Source organism: Lingula anatina, chromosome 7, assembly GCF_051362555.1.
Source record: "Lingula anatina isolate TDL-2025a chromosome 7, LinAna3.0, whole genome shotgun sequence".
NCBI lineage: Eukaryota > Metazoa > Brachiopoda > Lingulata > Lingulida > Lingulidae > Lingula > Lingula anatina.
In genome coordinates this window covers 15,008,904-15,026,075 of record NC_141773.1, presented here as the reverse complement: position 1 = coordinate 15,026,075, position 17,172 = coordinate 15,008,904, and the positions used below count along the sequence as shown (strand labels likewise).

General features: G+C 38.7%; 1 protein-coding gene across 2 annotated transcripts; it reads left to right on the top strand.

The window, feature by feature from the left end:
• Positions 1-3,576: 3,576 nt before the first annotated feature.
• LOC106169326 (zinc transporter ZIP10) lies at positions 3,577-15,356 on the top strand. 2 transcript variants are annotated; one of them, XM_013548745.2, is made up of 10 exons: positions 3,577-4,038; positions 6,785-6,947; positions 7,338-7,398; positions 7,725-7,894; positions 8,128-8,307; positions 8,544-8,679; positions 9,040-9,342; positions 9,629-9,709; positions 13,944-14,131; positions 14,512-15,356. In XM_013548745.2, exons 2-10 carry the CDS (start codon positions 6,807-6,809, stop codon positions 14,647-14,649), a joined length of 1,398 nt encoding a protein of 465 aa, XP_013404199.2. In that variant the 5' UTR covers positions 3,577-4,038; positions 6,785-6,806; the 3' UTR covers positions 14,650-15,356. The 2 variants fall into 2 exon arrangements, with proteins under 2 accessions (XP_013404199.2, XP_086873894.1); XM_087017768.1 differs by lacking the exon at positions 3,577-4,038 and adding an exon at positions 6,055-6,244.
• The last annotated feature ends 1,816 nt before the right edge of the window (positions 15,357-17,172 follow it).

The window sequence follows — 17,172 nt, the reverse complement described above, 5'->3', positions numbered from 1 at the left end:
ATTTTTTATTCATCTGGTTTTGTACATTTGGTACAGTTTTGTAAAAACAAAAGCCTTTGTTTTTAAATAAATGTATTGAGTGGTGTGTGTTATTTTTAGACATGTCTTGTACAGTAAAATCATTCTGAAATATGAAGGAAAATCGCACAGGCCAACTGACATTTTCAATAATGGCCGTGATACTAGGCTTTGGTAAATTCACTTCGGGAGCGTCGAGATTCAGACATCGTACCAGCTGGATCGATCCAACTCTGCGTGGATTCTCGCTAAGTTAGCTTTCGTTTGCAGTTAATTACCCCTTAGCTGCTCGAGGAGGCGTGTAAGAAAATGAAGCTGATAACAATGAGTGCCCTTTGGCGAGAATCCCCGCATCATTAGATTAATCCAGCTGGTACGATGTCTGAATCTGAACGCTCCGTTATAAGCATCAGTGTGTTGTGTTACCTGAAGTGTAACATCACACTTGGCACCCCAGTTATTGACGTTACTAAATCATGTTTGGTCGCCTGTGGGTCAACAAATCTGACTCGTGCGCTTGCACCTTAGTTTAAATGAAAATTAAGTCTTGGAACTAATATTGTAGTAATTTTTCTTGAAATTTAATATTTTTAACTGATAATTTCACTCCTTTCATTTTACGAAAAAAGCATAGCCACGTGTCTTGACTGCTTCCATATAGCGCCTGAATTGTGTCTGCATCTAAGGGTGTATTCCCAGAGATTTAGATCGATCCAGGGATTAAGAATTGGATCGACCTAACTCCCTGGGGGTTCAAGCTAAATTGCAGTCAGCCGAGCGCGCACCATAGTTAATTACCCCCTTACAGCTTTCAGTAGGCGGGACAGACGCTTAAGCCGGCTAAGCTGACAGTAATCTAGTGAGACTCCCCACAGGGATAGATCGATCTAAAATCTATGGAAATGGTGTGTAAGTTTGACAATATTCTAACCCGCTAATCACGCGCACAACCCCATTATAAAGCAAAAGAGCTTATTCTGACCAATTTGTGTGAATAACGGCGATTTAATTGTTTTAGCATTATCTTCTCTTTGTCTAAAAGTACCTGATGTCTTATCTGGTATTAGCCCTGTTCATTTTTTGCAATTGGGACTTGACCTGATGTGTTCTGCAAGGGTGGACATAAAACAGCCTCTGTATACGAAATGATTCACGACTAAAACGATGTGAATGGGACTGCTGAAGTGATGTGTGAAGTAAACGCCATGCCGCGTTGTGGAGGAGCAGACGAGGTCCAGTGAGACAGTAAGCGAAATCTAGCACCTATGATTATTTGAAGGTCTGCCTTAATAACAGCTTATTTAGTATCACCTCGTTCAAACGCACTGTTTTTAATACGGGGTCTTTTGCCCAATGCTGCGAAAACCAAGAAGCCAAATATCCCCCAAAACTCGAGCGCACGCACATACACGCACTACTCTTAACCAGATACTCATCTAGCTGTTATAAAATGTTAGAACAGTTAGGCGGACCTTGAGCCTTTTGGTGGGTGCAGCAGTGGCTGCATGGATTCTTTACGAACCAAGTAGACCAAAGGGGCTTGGAAAGAAGAGGAGGGCTCAGCCGCTCCCTCTTTCTCAACCAGGACTGTCATAGGCCCTTTTCCATTTCTATTTCTTTCATGAATGATTACTCCCCCCCCCCCCACACACACACACACACAAACACACACACGATTCCGATGTCCTTCCAGTACGTCTGACACGGGTACTCTAGCTATGCTCATCACCCTTAAGAGGAAGGCTCGGAGGTGGATGATCCTTTTTAAGCATGATACATAGACATAGATGTTGATGCAGTTGCGGGCCTCATCGCCTAGCTTTGAAACTATGGGTATTTTATTTTTCTGTTTTATCGCTGTTTATCGATTCCAGGCCAGAATGTCAACATTTTTAGAAGTTAAAAAAATATATTTGAATTTTCTCTTACTGACACCAACTCTTGACGGTTATGCTTTATGTTAAATAATGCAAAATACCTTTTAATAACCATCAAAGATTTTGAAAACTTGAGGCACATTATTTTTTTCTGTTTTGCTGTGACGGTTTTACAGCAGAATCAATATACCTGACTCAAGCAATGGCAATTAAAATATTTTCAGGTTGGGGAAGTGGAACAAAGTACCAAAATAATGCAAATTATGTGGCAACAGTTCTGTGCCCAGTGTTACAAGTTAAAGCAGAATGTGAGTTGAAAATGCGCATTACTTCAGTCGCCGACTTTTGCAGTCGCTATTTAAATTCTGTCCAGCAACTTAAAAGGTCGATAATGCCTCCTCTTTTATGTACGGGACAAGCTGGTTAAATTAGCATTTTTTCTATGGTTGATTCATTGCAATAACACTATTTGTATTCGGAATAGTACCATTATATACATGTAGTAATGCCATTAATTTTTAACATATAAAAAATTTGAACACAGTCTACTGGAGTCGACAACCGAACAGCGTAATCATTTCTCGTTTGGTTTCTTTTTTCTCAATAAAAAAATATAAATAAAATTTTTAATATTTCACTATATTCACATTCTTTCAAAAATAGGCCTAGCCCAACTTCTAAAAAATCAAATAACCTCTATTCAACCTTTTGTTTTATTTCCACAAGTGTCGAATTGATTGTGTGGAGTTTCTAGTTGTTCATAGCTCGTTAGTTTTTCCTAATTATTCATAGTTCTTGGAGGATGTTTATGGTTTTGCAATATACATTCATAACTAATAATAAAAAGAACAAAAGCCTGAACTGAAGTTGATAACAAACATTTACGTTCATAAAGCTACTGGAAAGCACAGGTGTCACGCAATTCTTGTAGGAACATATCCCTTCTTCCTCCACGCGTTGATTTACAAACACATACACTCATGAATGCACACCATATACCCTGAAAATGTCTTCTAAGGGCATAGAACCCGCATCACGGGGTTAGAATATAGAATACGGAAATCAGGGCTTTAAACCCAAGGCATGCAGGTAAGGGGAAAAAGGAAGGCAAACCGTCTTTTTGGCCAAAAGAGGTCCTCTCTGAATATCCTTTTTACTTTTTTCTTTTAAATGGATACTACCTTTTTGAAGATTTTCTATGTGGGCGTCTTCAGTCTTAGGCCTTCAATTATTGATTTGTAAATCATTTAATCAAAGATTTATTTATTTGTTTATTTATTTATTTATTTATTTATTCAATCACATATGTTTGTGGTGCTTTCAGCGTCGTTTCTGGGTTTCTCTGATGAGCACAGCAAACCAGTGTATTTGCCTGAGAGAGAGGGAGAGAGAACGAGAGGTGGCATATGTGTGGAAGGATTTTTTGTCAAATACAATGATAAAGGGGGCATCGAGGCCTATAAAACCGTAGACGAGTTCAGACGACAGATGAAATGTTATATTCCACTTTAACAAACATAAGATAACATTCTTTAACATATCGTATTTACAGTCTCTTTGAAGGGTGCGTTTCTTTACATTTGCGACCTTAACACAGCAACGCCAGCATGACATCAGGGGTAAATATAGATATGTTGACAGGCCTACATGTCACCCAATGCTCACCCTGAAATGTAAATCACGTGCAAAGAGGAGAAGATAAAAACAGAAGGGAACACCTCTCTCTTATTGTACAGGACTCACTAACTGCGCATCCGGCAGATCTGGATCCAGTTGGAAGCCTGCACAAAAAACAGATCTTTGGAGGAACCCGTGCCGTTTCTGTATCCTCTAAGGTTTAAAAGGATCACAGCAAGCAGTGTTTGTACTTTTTGAATACCTGAGGAATCATTTACATTTTGAGGACTCCGATCTGATTGTTCACGTGTCGTGCTTCTGAATTAACTGTGTGCAGACAAAAGAGACGTATTGAAACGTTGTGCCAAATTCTGCAGATATTAAACTTCAATATCAAGTTATAAGAATTATAAGACACGGACTACCCAAGCGTGCGTCTTAAAATTATTGCAGGAGAATTATAGACCTTGACCGATTACACGCGGTACCTTTGAGGGAAAGCTAAAGAAGTGCAAATAAGTCAAAGGTAAAGTTACCGATACACTGCCATATCCTGAGCGGTGTCTTAGGAATCATTCACAATGAAACTATCGTTCTGCGTGCATCAATCAGATTAACATATTACACCCCATTTCCATAGATTAGATCAACCTACTTTAGATCGACCTAACTCCCTGGGGGTTCACGCTAAGTAGCTGTCAGCCGGGCGGACACGAAAGTTAATTACCCCCTTACAGCTTGTAGTAGGCGGGACGGACATTTAAGCCGGACTATCTGAAAGTAATCTAGTGAGACTCCCCGCGGGGATAGATCGATCTAAAATCTATGGGAATAGAGCCTTAATCTTTATATTAACTCTTGGCGTTGAGTAGAGACCAGAGTAGCTTGTGATTAGGGGGAAACATGTTAATATAGATATCTGCTAACCTAAATGCATAAAGCGAGAGTCTACGCGGAGTTTGATCGATCTACGTAGAACGAAAGTTTCATTGGGAATGATCCCTAAGACATCGGAACGCTTTTAGAGTATAATGTGTAAAGTTCAGTGTGCTTTAAGTGTTAAACACTTGCATGTCAATTAGTTTGTGAGTGCGGGAAACTCTTAGTTTAAGAGCCGATGCGTGCCAATTTTTTCAGTTTCATATTTGTATACAACGGCCACAGGTAATGGGTTGGAAATAAAGGCTTCATTCACATGCAATGTCTATTTTCTAAATTCTATTTTCTATTCGCGGTATGTCTTATGATCACAGGCTGTGCCCTGAATATCCCGCGGCGTAATTACTGGCAGCGCGAGCCAGTTACTATAAGTTACAATAAGTAACTGGCTCGCGCTGCCAGTAATTACGCGGCGGAATATTCAGGGCACAGACCGTGATCATAAGATAGCACGAATAGAAAATAGAATTTAGAAAATAGACATTGCATGTGAACGAAGCCAAAGAAGCAGGCGTGCGTCCATAGGGCCTGAATCAGGTAGAATGAGATTATCTATCACTCTAATGTATAGTTTTACCGCAAAACGATAGGGCTCTTCAAGATCTTTGCTATCGGTCAGTAAAACATTTAATATTTTATTTTATATTGATTTAAAAGTGTATCTGCAAATGACACGACTTTGCGTTTCATTTTATAAAAGTTTTATTTGAAAAATTATCAAAATATGAAAAAAATGCTGCAGAAGCATCAGCAGAACCACAGAAAGCGGTAATCAAATAGAAGTACAAGAGTGACAAGAGTGTCCTTAGTTTCTTGTCCCGTGTATGGTCTAGTTGACATGATTTTCCATTATTCCTACCCACTTTTCTAAAATTAAGAACTGCATGAAATAAATAAATAACTGATTTTATCTTCTTGAATAATAGAAAATGGTAAAATCTACCACCGTATAATGATATAATTAAATAGAAAATTATGCTGCCCTCTATGAAACTGTTTTTTTAAAAATTATAACTTTCGAAAGATTTTATTGTCCATACGAGAAAACTCACTCATCGCCTGTTATTGTAAAGTTCCCTGCTTTAGTAAAAGCAGTTAGGTCACACACTCCTTGAATTCTATCCTACTGACATACATATCTTTGCAGAACATTCTTCAAAATGATAACGTGACCCAGCCTTTAAATTTGTTTTTAAGAGCAAGATAAACGATTTCAACATCAACAGGATGAAGGGTATGCAAATGTGTAATTGCATCAAAGCTACGAATATTCAACTCAATAATAAATAAATGGGAACTGTGCGATGTCATCTTTGATAATGCTACAGCATTCAGGCTAACGACTTTAAAGTTTTGGCACAAGTTTCAGCATGACAATATTAAAGAGACTACGGAGGTTTTAAATTTGTACGATTTCGTACGATTTTGAACAGCAACCGCCTCCCTTCGCACTGATGTTGCAAGAATTGGGATTTACGGGCAGCTCACGAGCACCTTACTGACATATCGCATGGCACAAGTAATCTAGGCTTTAAAAATGTCGTTTTTAGAGGGACGCATTCGACTTTGTAGTCCATTCAAATCGAACTTTTTTCATAAAGTCAATGGCAATAGTTTTGGATTACAACTATAAAACATGGTATGCACTATTTGTCATACATTGAATGAGAACATTCCGCCCTCCGGAATCAAATCCATCCATAGTGTGCGCGAAATCAGATGTCATTGGCCCAATGCAAAGCGTTTTGTTCCGTTTGGTTACATATGTCGTGGCGCACTGTGAACAGTAAATGGTAAGTATTGGTGGTTGTGAGGAACAATCCATTTATTAGCGTTTCTGACATTGCTTTGATATCAATCATACACGAGTTCTGGACGTTGTTAATAGAAATGAGCTTTGAATTTTCTTGAAAAATTGAATTGTTGTGCTACGCAATCCATAATTGCAAATCTAGGCCGACAGAAATTGTGTAAGTGTGTTATTTGATATATATATGTACATGTAAGATCTAGGTTAATGTGGCTTGTACAGTGAAGTTCAGTGTTGTCTTGCTATGAATCGGACATCTCGGTTGCCACGTTTCAACCAATATCTAATTTCTAAACGCTTGTAATCCTTACTATCCCTTTGACATAGATCAAACGAGCTCTAGATTATATGTCGAGCATTTGATTCAGCTTGAATCAACCTCCATTGTGTTTTTGGATGTTGATAGTCGGTATATATAGGCCAACAGTTAATTTTCTTTGCTTTCTTGTTGCCTTTCGCCTTAATTTTCCTCGACTAGTTGTATCATGATGGTGATCACCACCAAGGCAGTTTTTTGTTTCAGATTCCGCAACCGCCGATTCATCATGGGTTCTTCTCTAGTTGTTCTTGGTGCCATCCTCCTCGTGTGTTTCCCCGTGGCGGGTGCAGCGGCATCCGAGAGTTACTCCTATCAGAACACTGGGGAGATTCTAAATGTGACTCTATCGAAAGATACGGTCTCAAAGGTGGGTTAAGATGCTGTATTTTCATGGCACCTTCTTTGGGGCATGGTGTAATACCAAATGAACATTTTCTTATTGTTTTCTTATCAGATAGAGGTGTTCACCACGAGATGTGGAACTGTGCGAATAAAATAAAAATAAAATAAAATAAAATAAAATATTATTCAAAGGTATTCTCCATCGCCGCTGGGACTAAAACTAAAACTAAGCAGCTGTATCAATACTCTGGTAACAAATATAAGTGCCCGTTACAAGTATAAGCAACTGTACATTTAATCTCGAACCTTCCTTTTTTGTGTGTGTATCGCTGATTTTATGAGAGTATGTAAACAGTTGACGAGCACTGCTGACGGTCATTTTTTGACATCCAACTGTTATCCTTATTTTTCACAGGAAAATTCTACCGAATCCCCGAAATCCGGATACCATGGCGACCCACACGCAACTGCTAAAAGTGAGTTGCTTAGTTTTTCAGTGTGTATGTTATAAAATAAAATCTGGATTCTACTTTCCTTTTATAACAGACACATAAATTGGTGGGCTACCATTCTTTCATTCAGAGTAACGGCACGTTGTGACAATACATCACACGTATCTCAAATAATTTCTAATAATTATACACATTAAATCTCTTTTGACGACGCACATTTCAGACTCGATTCACTGTTATCTTTTTTATTTATCTATATCCACCTTCCACTTTCTTACACACAACAAATTTCTTTTGATGACACAAACTTCAGAAAGATTCACTATTGATGCTGAATATCAACTTTCCAGTTTGGGGCTTCTCCTGCCTGGCCGTGTTTATCAACAGTGCGATTGGACTTGCCTGCATCGCCATGGTACCCCTGCTCAACAAGACGATCTACAAGTACATGATGCAATGCCTCATAGCCACAGCTGTCGGCACTCTGAGTGGGGACGCCATGTTGCATTTGCTACCCGACGTAAGGATTTGAGCGCAACTTTTCGTGGTTATTTAAGAGAAGTTTCATGGAAGTTCAAATTCACAAGAGTCTGTTTGAGTACAGTTTTAAAACATTGTGTTCTTGTGTGCATGTATACTATGCAGTACAAGGACATATTGTTGTATTGTATTGTATTTCATTATTGCTTTTCACGACGTTGGATTACATTTATTATTTTGCATTTTGCACTGTTAGAATGAAAACTGTTTCAGGCATATGGCATAATAGCTGGGTCGGCGCAGGGCATGGACACAGTAGGCACGTGTCAACTTCCCCATGACTACAGACTTAATCCCACTTTCAAAGGTGCCTTGGCTTTGGTCAGCATATTTTTCTTCTACATGTTGGAGAGAGTTATGACAATATTCTCTGAGAGGAATGCCGCCAGAAAGGTAAATTTCAAATTGATCTAAGATTATTTTGTGAATCTTCAGTTATGATGCTTATACGTGCAATATTCACGAATATGTGAAAACGCGCAGGCTCGGATTATTTTGACCCCGAATATATTTACAATAAATTATCATTTTTAAACAGATTCTTTATTTTTATTTAGGCAACAAGAAATAATTAAACATATACACGTAACCAGAAAAATAAAAAGTGATATCTTCAAATTTAACTCCAGAAAAATAAGAAGCTGAAATTAGACGCACAAAAAGAAGATGAAAAGGCAGATCTGTCTGACGAGGAGATGGAGGAGGAGGGAACAAATATTGGACCCTCCGAACACGTGATTCGGATGGTCAACAGTGGCGGTGGAGGTAGGTCTTACGCTGTTTGTCATCAAAAGATGCGCGAGTTGAGATGGATATTGATTTTGATTTTCTCATTCAAAGATCTTCACTTGAAGAACACTTCAGTACTTGAAGCTTTTTCGTTTTGATAATTGCAGAGGAGACAATTGTGAAGGCAACTGTTCTTTATGATAGGTAGAACGTGACAGATTCGAGAGCATAACACCAACATACATGTGCGACAAACGGGTTTTAATGTTATTCTCCTTAAGTTTTCTTCACCATGCTTCTAAGTCATTTTTGCACTTTGTCCACCGAACCTTAGAACGTCCAAATTCGCTGGTTTACTTTGGCAGTATTACAGCATTGGTTATATCAACTTTGCAGATATTGTCGACCTGCTAGACAAACTCCAACACGGGGAAGAAGCCGAGAAAAGTGGAGATGTGGACGACGAGGAGCGTCGTCGTCTTAAGTCTTCATCTTCAACTGACAGTGAAAAAGGCAGTCGTAAAAATGGGAACATTAGTCAAGCTAATGGTAAACACCCTTCAGTCGAGGTCATAGTTCAAGGTCATGGTCACGGACATAGTCACGGAGCCGGGGCTGAGGGAGGAATGATCGGATCTATGGCATGGATCGTTATAATGGGAGATATGATACACAATTTCTGTGACGGAATAGCAATTGGTAAACGAATTTATATACATTTTTGTTACTTTGACTAGGTTTAAGTGATTTTCAATTGTTTATCATTCATTTTATTCATTTTGTTTGATTTCAACAAATATTGTTTTCTCATCTTTATTTTAATTTGCTTTATCATTTATGAAATGCAGTCCAGGTGCGAACTCGCGCACGGTGCAGTGTATTTTCTTGTCAGTACATTCACTTCGCCTTTTCAGGTATCACCGCTAATAGCTGAAATAGTTGAAACCTTAACAAGAAAAAAATTACATATTACATTATCTTACAGGTGCTGCTTTTTCACAGAGTGTGACAGGGGGACTGAGCACATCTATCGCAATTGTGTGGCACGAGCTTCCCCATGAACTTGGTAAATCTGCTCGTTTCCCATTATAATAATTTTCTCATTAAGTTTACGGCATGAGACTTCAGTTTCAGTCCTATTGAGTTCAGTGGCAATGGGCGTTTGTAAAAAGACTTTAGTTATTCACTTTTCACATTGAGTAACAAAGTTCGACGCAAATGAAACAAAGTAAATTTGGTTTCTCTTCTGCTTCATGACTAGTAAAATTTAAATGACCCATACACGGCATAATAAACGTTTGTTAAGATACTTCATGGTATATTACCACTTCATGGGATAAATGCTCTGATTTTACTGTCAAATCGACTTCATAGGATAAATTGCGACTTCATCTCCACATAAGATATTGCCTGCGACTTCATGGGATAATGGTGAGAAAGTACCTGTTGTTGGCCCAACGCTATGAGAGAGAACGTTTTTGAAATATAATGTTTTTGTACTGTAAATATTATCCAAAATAGGTAAACTGTACGTTTTAATTCACTTGTATGACTGAATAGGGTTTCCTTAGTGGTATTAGATGCATGTTTTGAGTAATTTTAAAATACACAGGCGTATGTAGGTGAGGATCCAGTATTTCTAAAAATCAGTACATTATGGGAGATTATGGCCAGCGTTGAAGAAAAGGGGGTCCAGAACGTACCTGGGCCCTCCCTTCCCAGATCCGCTTGATGCATAAAACTAATGGATCAGGTAAACCAGGCTATGAAAACATAATTTACGCGTAGGTTACTGGATTATAAGATGGATAAATAAACAAATAGGAATCAGTTATTAAAGATAAATAAATAGATAATAAAAAGAAGCAGAGAAGGTCGTGTATATAATTGTGCTCTATAATTATCTTGATCAAGTCGCGTCCCACTCTGAAAAGACTAATTTTTCCATGAGGAAAGACACGCGCAAGTGTAATGATATACGTCTGTCCCTTGGTTTCCGAGATGCTCTGTTCTGGTCCTACACCTGTGAATGTCCATCATGGTGTGATCAATGGTGTCCCCGAAATGTGCCCTTGGCTGGCTCTCATATGACCCGAAAGTATTATCTGCGGCACAGTCTGCATTTGGAAACCTGTTAATAAGGCGTTCGGAGGGGGGGGGGTAGGCCTACTTGTTGTTTAGCAGCCTAATTAACGTAGTTGATCTGCGAGATCAACAGGCTTGTAGATTGATATTTATTCAGAATTGTGGTTGATTGTAATTTTTACATCGTGATTTCTGCTATCTACCCGTAGACCTTTAGTAGTGGGACTTTGCAGTCCTTTGGGGGGGGGGGTATATATTTTTAATATCGTTGTTACTGGTATCCTTTATCCATTTAGGTGAGGAGCATGAGACGTTGTGGATATTTAAACTTGCCATTAGGGATGTGCAAGTGTCCTTCGGATTTTTGGTGACTTTGGTGATCTAGGGGTGGTTGATTATTATCTTTAAATTGTATTTTTTGCTATATACCCATAGGTCTTTAGGTTGAGGAAACTAAAATGTCGGGGTGTGCATAGGCAGGTTTTTTTTTGTGACCTGGGGTGTGGCTGTCCCTGGGGATGGTACACATATGTATTACCGTAATTTATTTCATCTCCCCCTAGACCATTCGAATAAGAAACATGAGTCTTTGGTGCATGGGTGGGCTACATTAGTGTGACTTGGGGTGTGGCCGTCCCTAGGGGGTGGAGTGATTAGTGGTTTGTCAGGCAATGAAGCTGATTCCATAAATTGCACTTAAGATTCCTTGCAGAGTTGGACCGACCCAGCTAGCACTACATCCTATGTGTGAATCTGATGGCGGTCTTCGAGTTAAGAAGGAAGGGGAAATGTAGAGAAAGCAGCAGACAGTACTAAATAACAGACCTTCAGACGTATTCTTGAATATAGGTCAGGTTAATTAAAACCCATTCAAGACCCCATACTCTCAGGAATCCTACATGTAGGGTCCAAGTCCCATTGTTCTTTAACATAAAACACACATGTTAATTACTGCTCTTGGGAAATAAACATTTTTGTTTTGTGTTAAGACACAACAGCAGTTAAACGCTAGGATTCCTGATCGAATGTGTGGGGCCTTGAATTAGTTTTTAATTGGATTCCCTGACCTATATGCATATGGCTGGAAGTCCATTTTGTTCTGTATGTGCTTCTGCTGTTCTCTACATTTCTCTAGGACCCATGCACATTCATTAAAATGACTGGTTCATCAATCTCCGTTTCATGTTCCTTAAAATTTAAGGGTATAGATGGCAGAAATAAAGTTGTGAAAAATAGAATCAACCACCCCCCGGGATAGCCACACCTGAAATATCATACTAACATTCCCGGAAACCTATATGCATATCCTCAATGGTAAGCTTATCAGCCCGGAAGGTTTCATGTTCCCAACTGTAATGGCGTAGTGGTAGAAGCACGAATAACGATGTAAAATTTAAAATCAACCTCCCCAGGGGCGGCCACACCCAATGTCACAAAAACACAGAAAGACCCATACACATCCCCAAAGACAGATTTTTCAATCCCCATAGCCTTACGTTCCCAGCTTTATTGGTCTAAGGATAGATATAGCAGGAATAACAATGTCAATTAGACTCAACCGCCCCCAGGACCCCCCCCCCCCCCCCCCAAAAAAAAAAAAAAAAAAAAAAATCCGAAGTGCCCTTCTACATTCAAAATAGTATGTAGCCACGTTTCATGTTCCTAGCATAAAATGCGATGTAAAAATTAGAATAGACCACCCCCAGGGTCGACCACACCCCAAGTCACAATTGAATTCCGAAGAGCCTTTGCAAATCCCTATAATGATAGGTTTATTAATCCCCGACGTATCAAGTTCCTAACTATGATGGTTTAGGATGTAACAATGTTAAATAGATTATGCATGTATATAATAAATTGTCCACCACAGGGAAAGCTTGACCAATGTAAGCGTACCTAGCCGAGACAACCCCGTCCCCATTCCAATTCTACCTCTATAGAAATTCACACTTGCTATTTATTGACTAAGAAAAAATTCTGGTTGCAAAATGCGGTTGAAAAATTCGTTTTCACGATTTTCTTTGGTTGCAAAATGCGTTGCAGTTGCAAAATGCGGCTCTACACCAGTTTTATGAATCCCCAGTATTTCATTCTCCCCAACATCTATCTGGACAGTTGACCGTTTCAAATGATTCAGATTTCAGACTTTCCGACCTAAGCGTTTTCATTAAGTATATAGGCCAGGAGGTCAATCTTTTTAAACGACCGAGATATTTTCGAAACATTTATGTTGCATATCAATAGCAAAGCCTATTTTTACAGCTTGTTATTGCAAGTCATAACATTTATGTCATAGTTACAAAAGATACTTCTATAACACGAATAATGGAATAGACGGTTTGTTAAAGATATTAATGTACACTTAGTGTGGAGCAAAATTAAAACCTCTCTGCCTAGTAGAGTTCTCTACCTACAGTGGAAAGGCATACATTCTTGCTACTGTGTACTAGCCACATCTATAAACCTGCGCCGTCAATCAAACCACACATGGTCAGTTTAAAGGCAGGCAATGTGTTTATTTATACACTTCGTTTGTCTTATACATCTAGTGCCTTAGACCCATCATGATTCAACGTCCAAATATTGTCAGTTTTTAATCGTCCCGAAATCTGAAAAATCTCAAAACTAAATGGGTAAAACAAAAAACTAGCTTTATGCTTTCCGTCACTGGACCGGAGCTCTTGAAATAAAGTACATTATTTATAGAAGTTAATCTCACGGGTATCTATGAGAACATCTGAAAATAACAGCGCCATTAAACTCCAACGAGATAAAATACGCACTATCATGTGAGTGAGAAATGTTATCCCCCGCCCCCCCCCCCCCCCCCCCCCCCCCACACACACACACACACACACATCCCATTTCAAATACACGCGTCACTCTGGAAATCATGGTCAAGAATGAAACATCATATCGACCTTTACGCCTAATTTCCACATCCAACCAGAACTGAAACATGTTTAGATACAATGTACCATGAAGTGGTAATATACTACGAAGTCTCCTAAGGGTCCTTATTTTTTAACCAATGAAGTCGCCTTCTATCATGAAGTAGTAATGCTTATCCTATGAAGTGGTAATATACCATGAAGTATCTTAACAAACGTTATTTGTCTTAAACTGTACTTAGTTGTTTTATTTTTGCTATATATACACCAGGCTTTATAGAGCTTCAAATGACTACATTTTCCCGGTGTTTTTAATTTTTCCAGGTGACTTTGCCATGTGCCTTCGTGCCGGGATGTCTGTGCGCCAGGCTATGTTTTACAATCTGATCGCCTCTGTGCTGGCCTTTATAGGCATGGTGATCGGCGTATTTGCGGGGCAGGCCCCCTCCGCTACCATGTGGATCTTTGCATTGGCTGGAGGAAACTTTTTGTATATAGCCTTGGTTGATATGGTAAGTGTATATGTGTGTGTGTGTGGGTGTGTGTGTGTTTGTTTGTCCATGGGGATAATACCTTGGACTAAAACCGTTTTAATAACACTAGAAATAATGTGAGGAGAATTCTAGTTGTGCTCAAGTACTGGGATAGCCGCATGTGCGATTTGATAAAGGATTTCTGCTTGCGTGTAAGCAGTATTTTTAACCTCTTAGAATCAAACGTATTTAATAAGATATGAGAAATTAAATCGAATACCGTTTCTAATGTTGAAACGAAGATCCCTAAGATCACAAGGCTTTCTTCATGGTATTTAGCTTTTTTATTTCATGCTAACTTGAAAGGTGTCGTGGCGTAATTTGTGCCTCTTTTTTTTCCTTTTTTTTTCAACTTCCAGCTCCCCGAGCTCACCCACTTTAAGGCAGCTACACTGAAGAGAGAACTTTTAGTTCTGCTCCTGCAAGCTGTCGGCATGTTCAGTGGTGTTATACTCCTCACAGGAATTGCTGTCTATGAGACTGATGCCACTTTTTAATAATGTGACTTTTACAATGTAACTAGTATACTTGCTAGATACATGATTAACGATGATGGTGTTGCCAGGCAAATATACGCCTACGCACATTTGGTTCAACCTTTTTTGAGCAAAAGTAGAAATAACGTGGGGTAAAAAAACTATATTGAATAAACAACAAACTATAATAATGACTAAAGCTTGGATTATGAAGTGGATGTTTGTAGAATAAACATACTATATATTTGATGCTAGGATAATTATCTGCTTTGCACATTTTCTTAAAATATATTTTTGCCGCATTTTTAGCTATGGTTTATGAACACAGTACGGCCTAGCCATGCTAAAATAATAATCAAAAAGAAAAAAAAACTTATGTTAAATTTTAAGGTGAATATGAACAGTCTACATTGATTTCATGTACATTTTAAGTGTGACAAAAGAGATTTAAAGATATATACTTTTGACGCAAATTAACATTCCACTTCAACGAAGATCAGTGCATTTATGTGAAATTGTTAGGATATTTTTACATGTTTTAAGAGCCATCGTTAGGGTTGCTCGTACTACTATATATATTTTCAATTTGTTATATATTCCTTTTTACTGTTTTTGTAAATACTTTATGCGAAATCAGTTTACGTTCAATATTGTAACACCACTGCTTACATCTGCATGTGTGAAATGTATATACAATTTCTACTTAACGAATAAACCGAATTTTTCCCCGATTTCGGTCGAACCAGTGCATAATTCATAATTGAAATTTAAAGGGATAATAACTCTTCGTTTTGGCCAAAAAATGAATTTTCCTGGAGTAAACAACAATTTTCCCATGCTTACCAATGGTTAATGAATCCATTTTTACATTCAAAGTTAGTCCCTGGTTTTTTTCTAAAAAGTTTGGTTTTTTGTTAAAATCTCTTAAGAGATTTTAACAGAGTATAGCCATCAATGGAGGTCACGTGGTCTGAAGACAAGCTCAGATATCAGAATAATAGCTATAACTGCTGTTTTTGTCGTAAAACAGAATATATTATATTTCTGTGAGTTATTCACAATGTTTTTATTGTGAAATATAGACCTCATACGAAGAGTTATTATCCCTTTAAGCTGAATGATATGTTACTTATGTTCTGCTTTGAAATTATTTCGGTTGATTTCGATGTGCACATGGCAATAAATATAACCTTTTACATGTACGTAGGATTATGCCAATATTTCCTGTATGCATGTGATTGGCGTAAAGTCGCTCGACTTTTCATTTGTACGGCACTGTAGTATATTTAAAGTACATTTTAACTACAATATTAATTAGAATATTTTAACTACATTGTATCTGAGTCACGTTATATAGGGGAGACCGGGGCTAGTTGGACCCCGGCGTAAGTTCGCCTCCCATCAATTTATGACAAAGTAATTATGGGGTAAAAGAATTGATCACATCATTTTGTAAAGTGACCGTATCCAATAGTGCTAAGAAAGCGTCGGCAGGGAGTCGAATTGAAATAATTTAGCATCTTAAAGTAATTTTATTAAAGATACTCTACTGGGGGCCAACTTAGCCCAGGGTTCAACTAGCCCCGGTCTGCCCTATGTTGGTGAATATAAACAAACGTTAACGTACATTCACTGTCTGTAAAAAACTCACTCTTTTTGTAAGTTAATTATCTCCCCGCTTCCACACGCGCCGTTGCTGCAGGGGTCTAGCAATTAAACCTTGGAGCACAGGTTTAATTCGTTTAAAGGCGCGTGTGGAGTCGAAGAGACCATCAGGAAAACTTGTTGTTGGCAATTTCTTATACTTAAAATCCCCGTATTAGAGCATCAAAGTAGACTGAAACCACGGTGCAATGAAGATGTCAATTAACGCTTGAACGATCACTTAAATGCGACCATGCTGAGCTTCGATCTTTAGCTCAGCGAGTTAGGGGATGGTTCTTTCGTTAGCAGAAAGTAAGACACGATAATTACCCTACGGGACACTGACAGGGTAATATTGTTAATAGAAAGCAAACATCGCATGTATGACAATGTTGTTTCCATGTTTACTGCAACAGGCCGCATTAACAACCCGCAGGGACCCGCATGATAAGTAAAGTTAGATTTCGGCGGCACTGTACATTTTACCACTGCATGCAGTAGGCTAACAGCTCTTGACACACTTGTTGACATTGAGGTTAAGATTGATCTTATCGCCTTTGCTTTCTTTGAGTTATGTTGATCAAAGCCACCCCTGAGTCAGCATAGCCACCCCTGAGTCAGCGTGATATTCCGGGGGTCATGGATGATAAGGAGAACAAGGGAGTGTAGCAGCACGGGGTGAGAACGTCTGCGCCTGGTTGTAGAACTAGGTTACCCAGACGCCGTTGGCGTGTTGTAGAATATGAATTCCTACAAACTAGCATTTGAAGGTATAAAGTAATTTTTTTTCAATCAACAGCAAATGCTGAAATTGTTAACCTTCGTCCATTCGATGTCTGTCTAGAGCATCTTAATCAGGAAATGAGGCTATCCAGGTGAAAAGCCTCTATTCAGGAGATA

What these genes read in the sequence shown, in the direction of transcription:
- LOC106169326 (XM_013548745.2), top strand. Translation starts at nt 6,807, where the DNA reads ATGGGTTCTTCTCTAGTTGTTCTTGGTGCCATCCTCCTCGTGTGTTTC. An exon ending in CGAAAGATACGGTCTCAAAG is followed by an intron (nt 6,948 to 7,337) that starts GTGGGTTAAGAT and finishes TATTTTTCACAG; the next exon opens with GAAAATTCTACCGAATCCCC. An exon ending in ATATAGCCTTGGTTGATATG is followed by an intron (nt 14,132 to 14,511) that starts GTAAGTGTATAT and finishes TTCAACTTCCAG; the next exon opens with CTCCCCGAGCTCACCCACTT.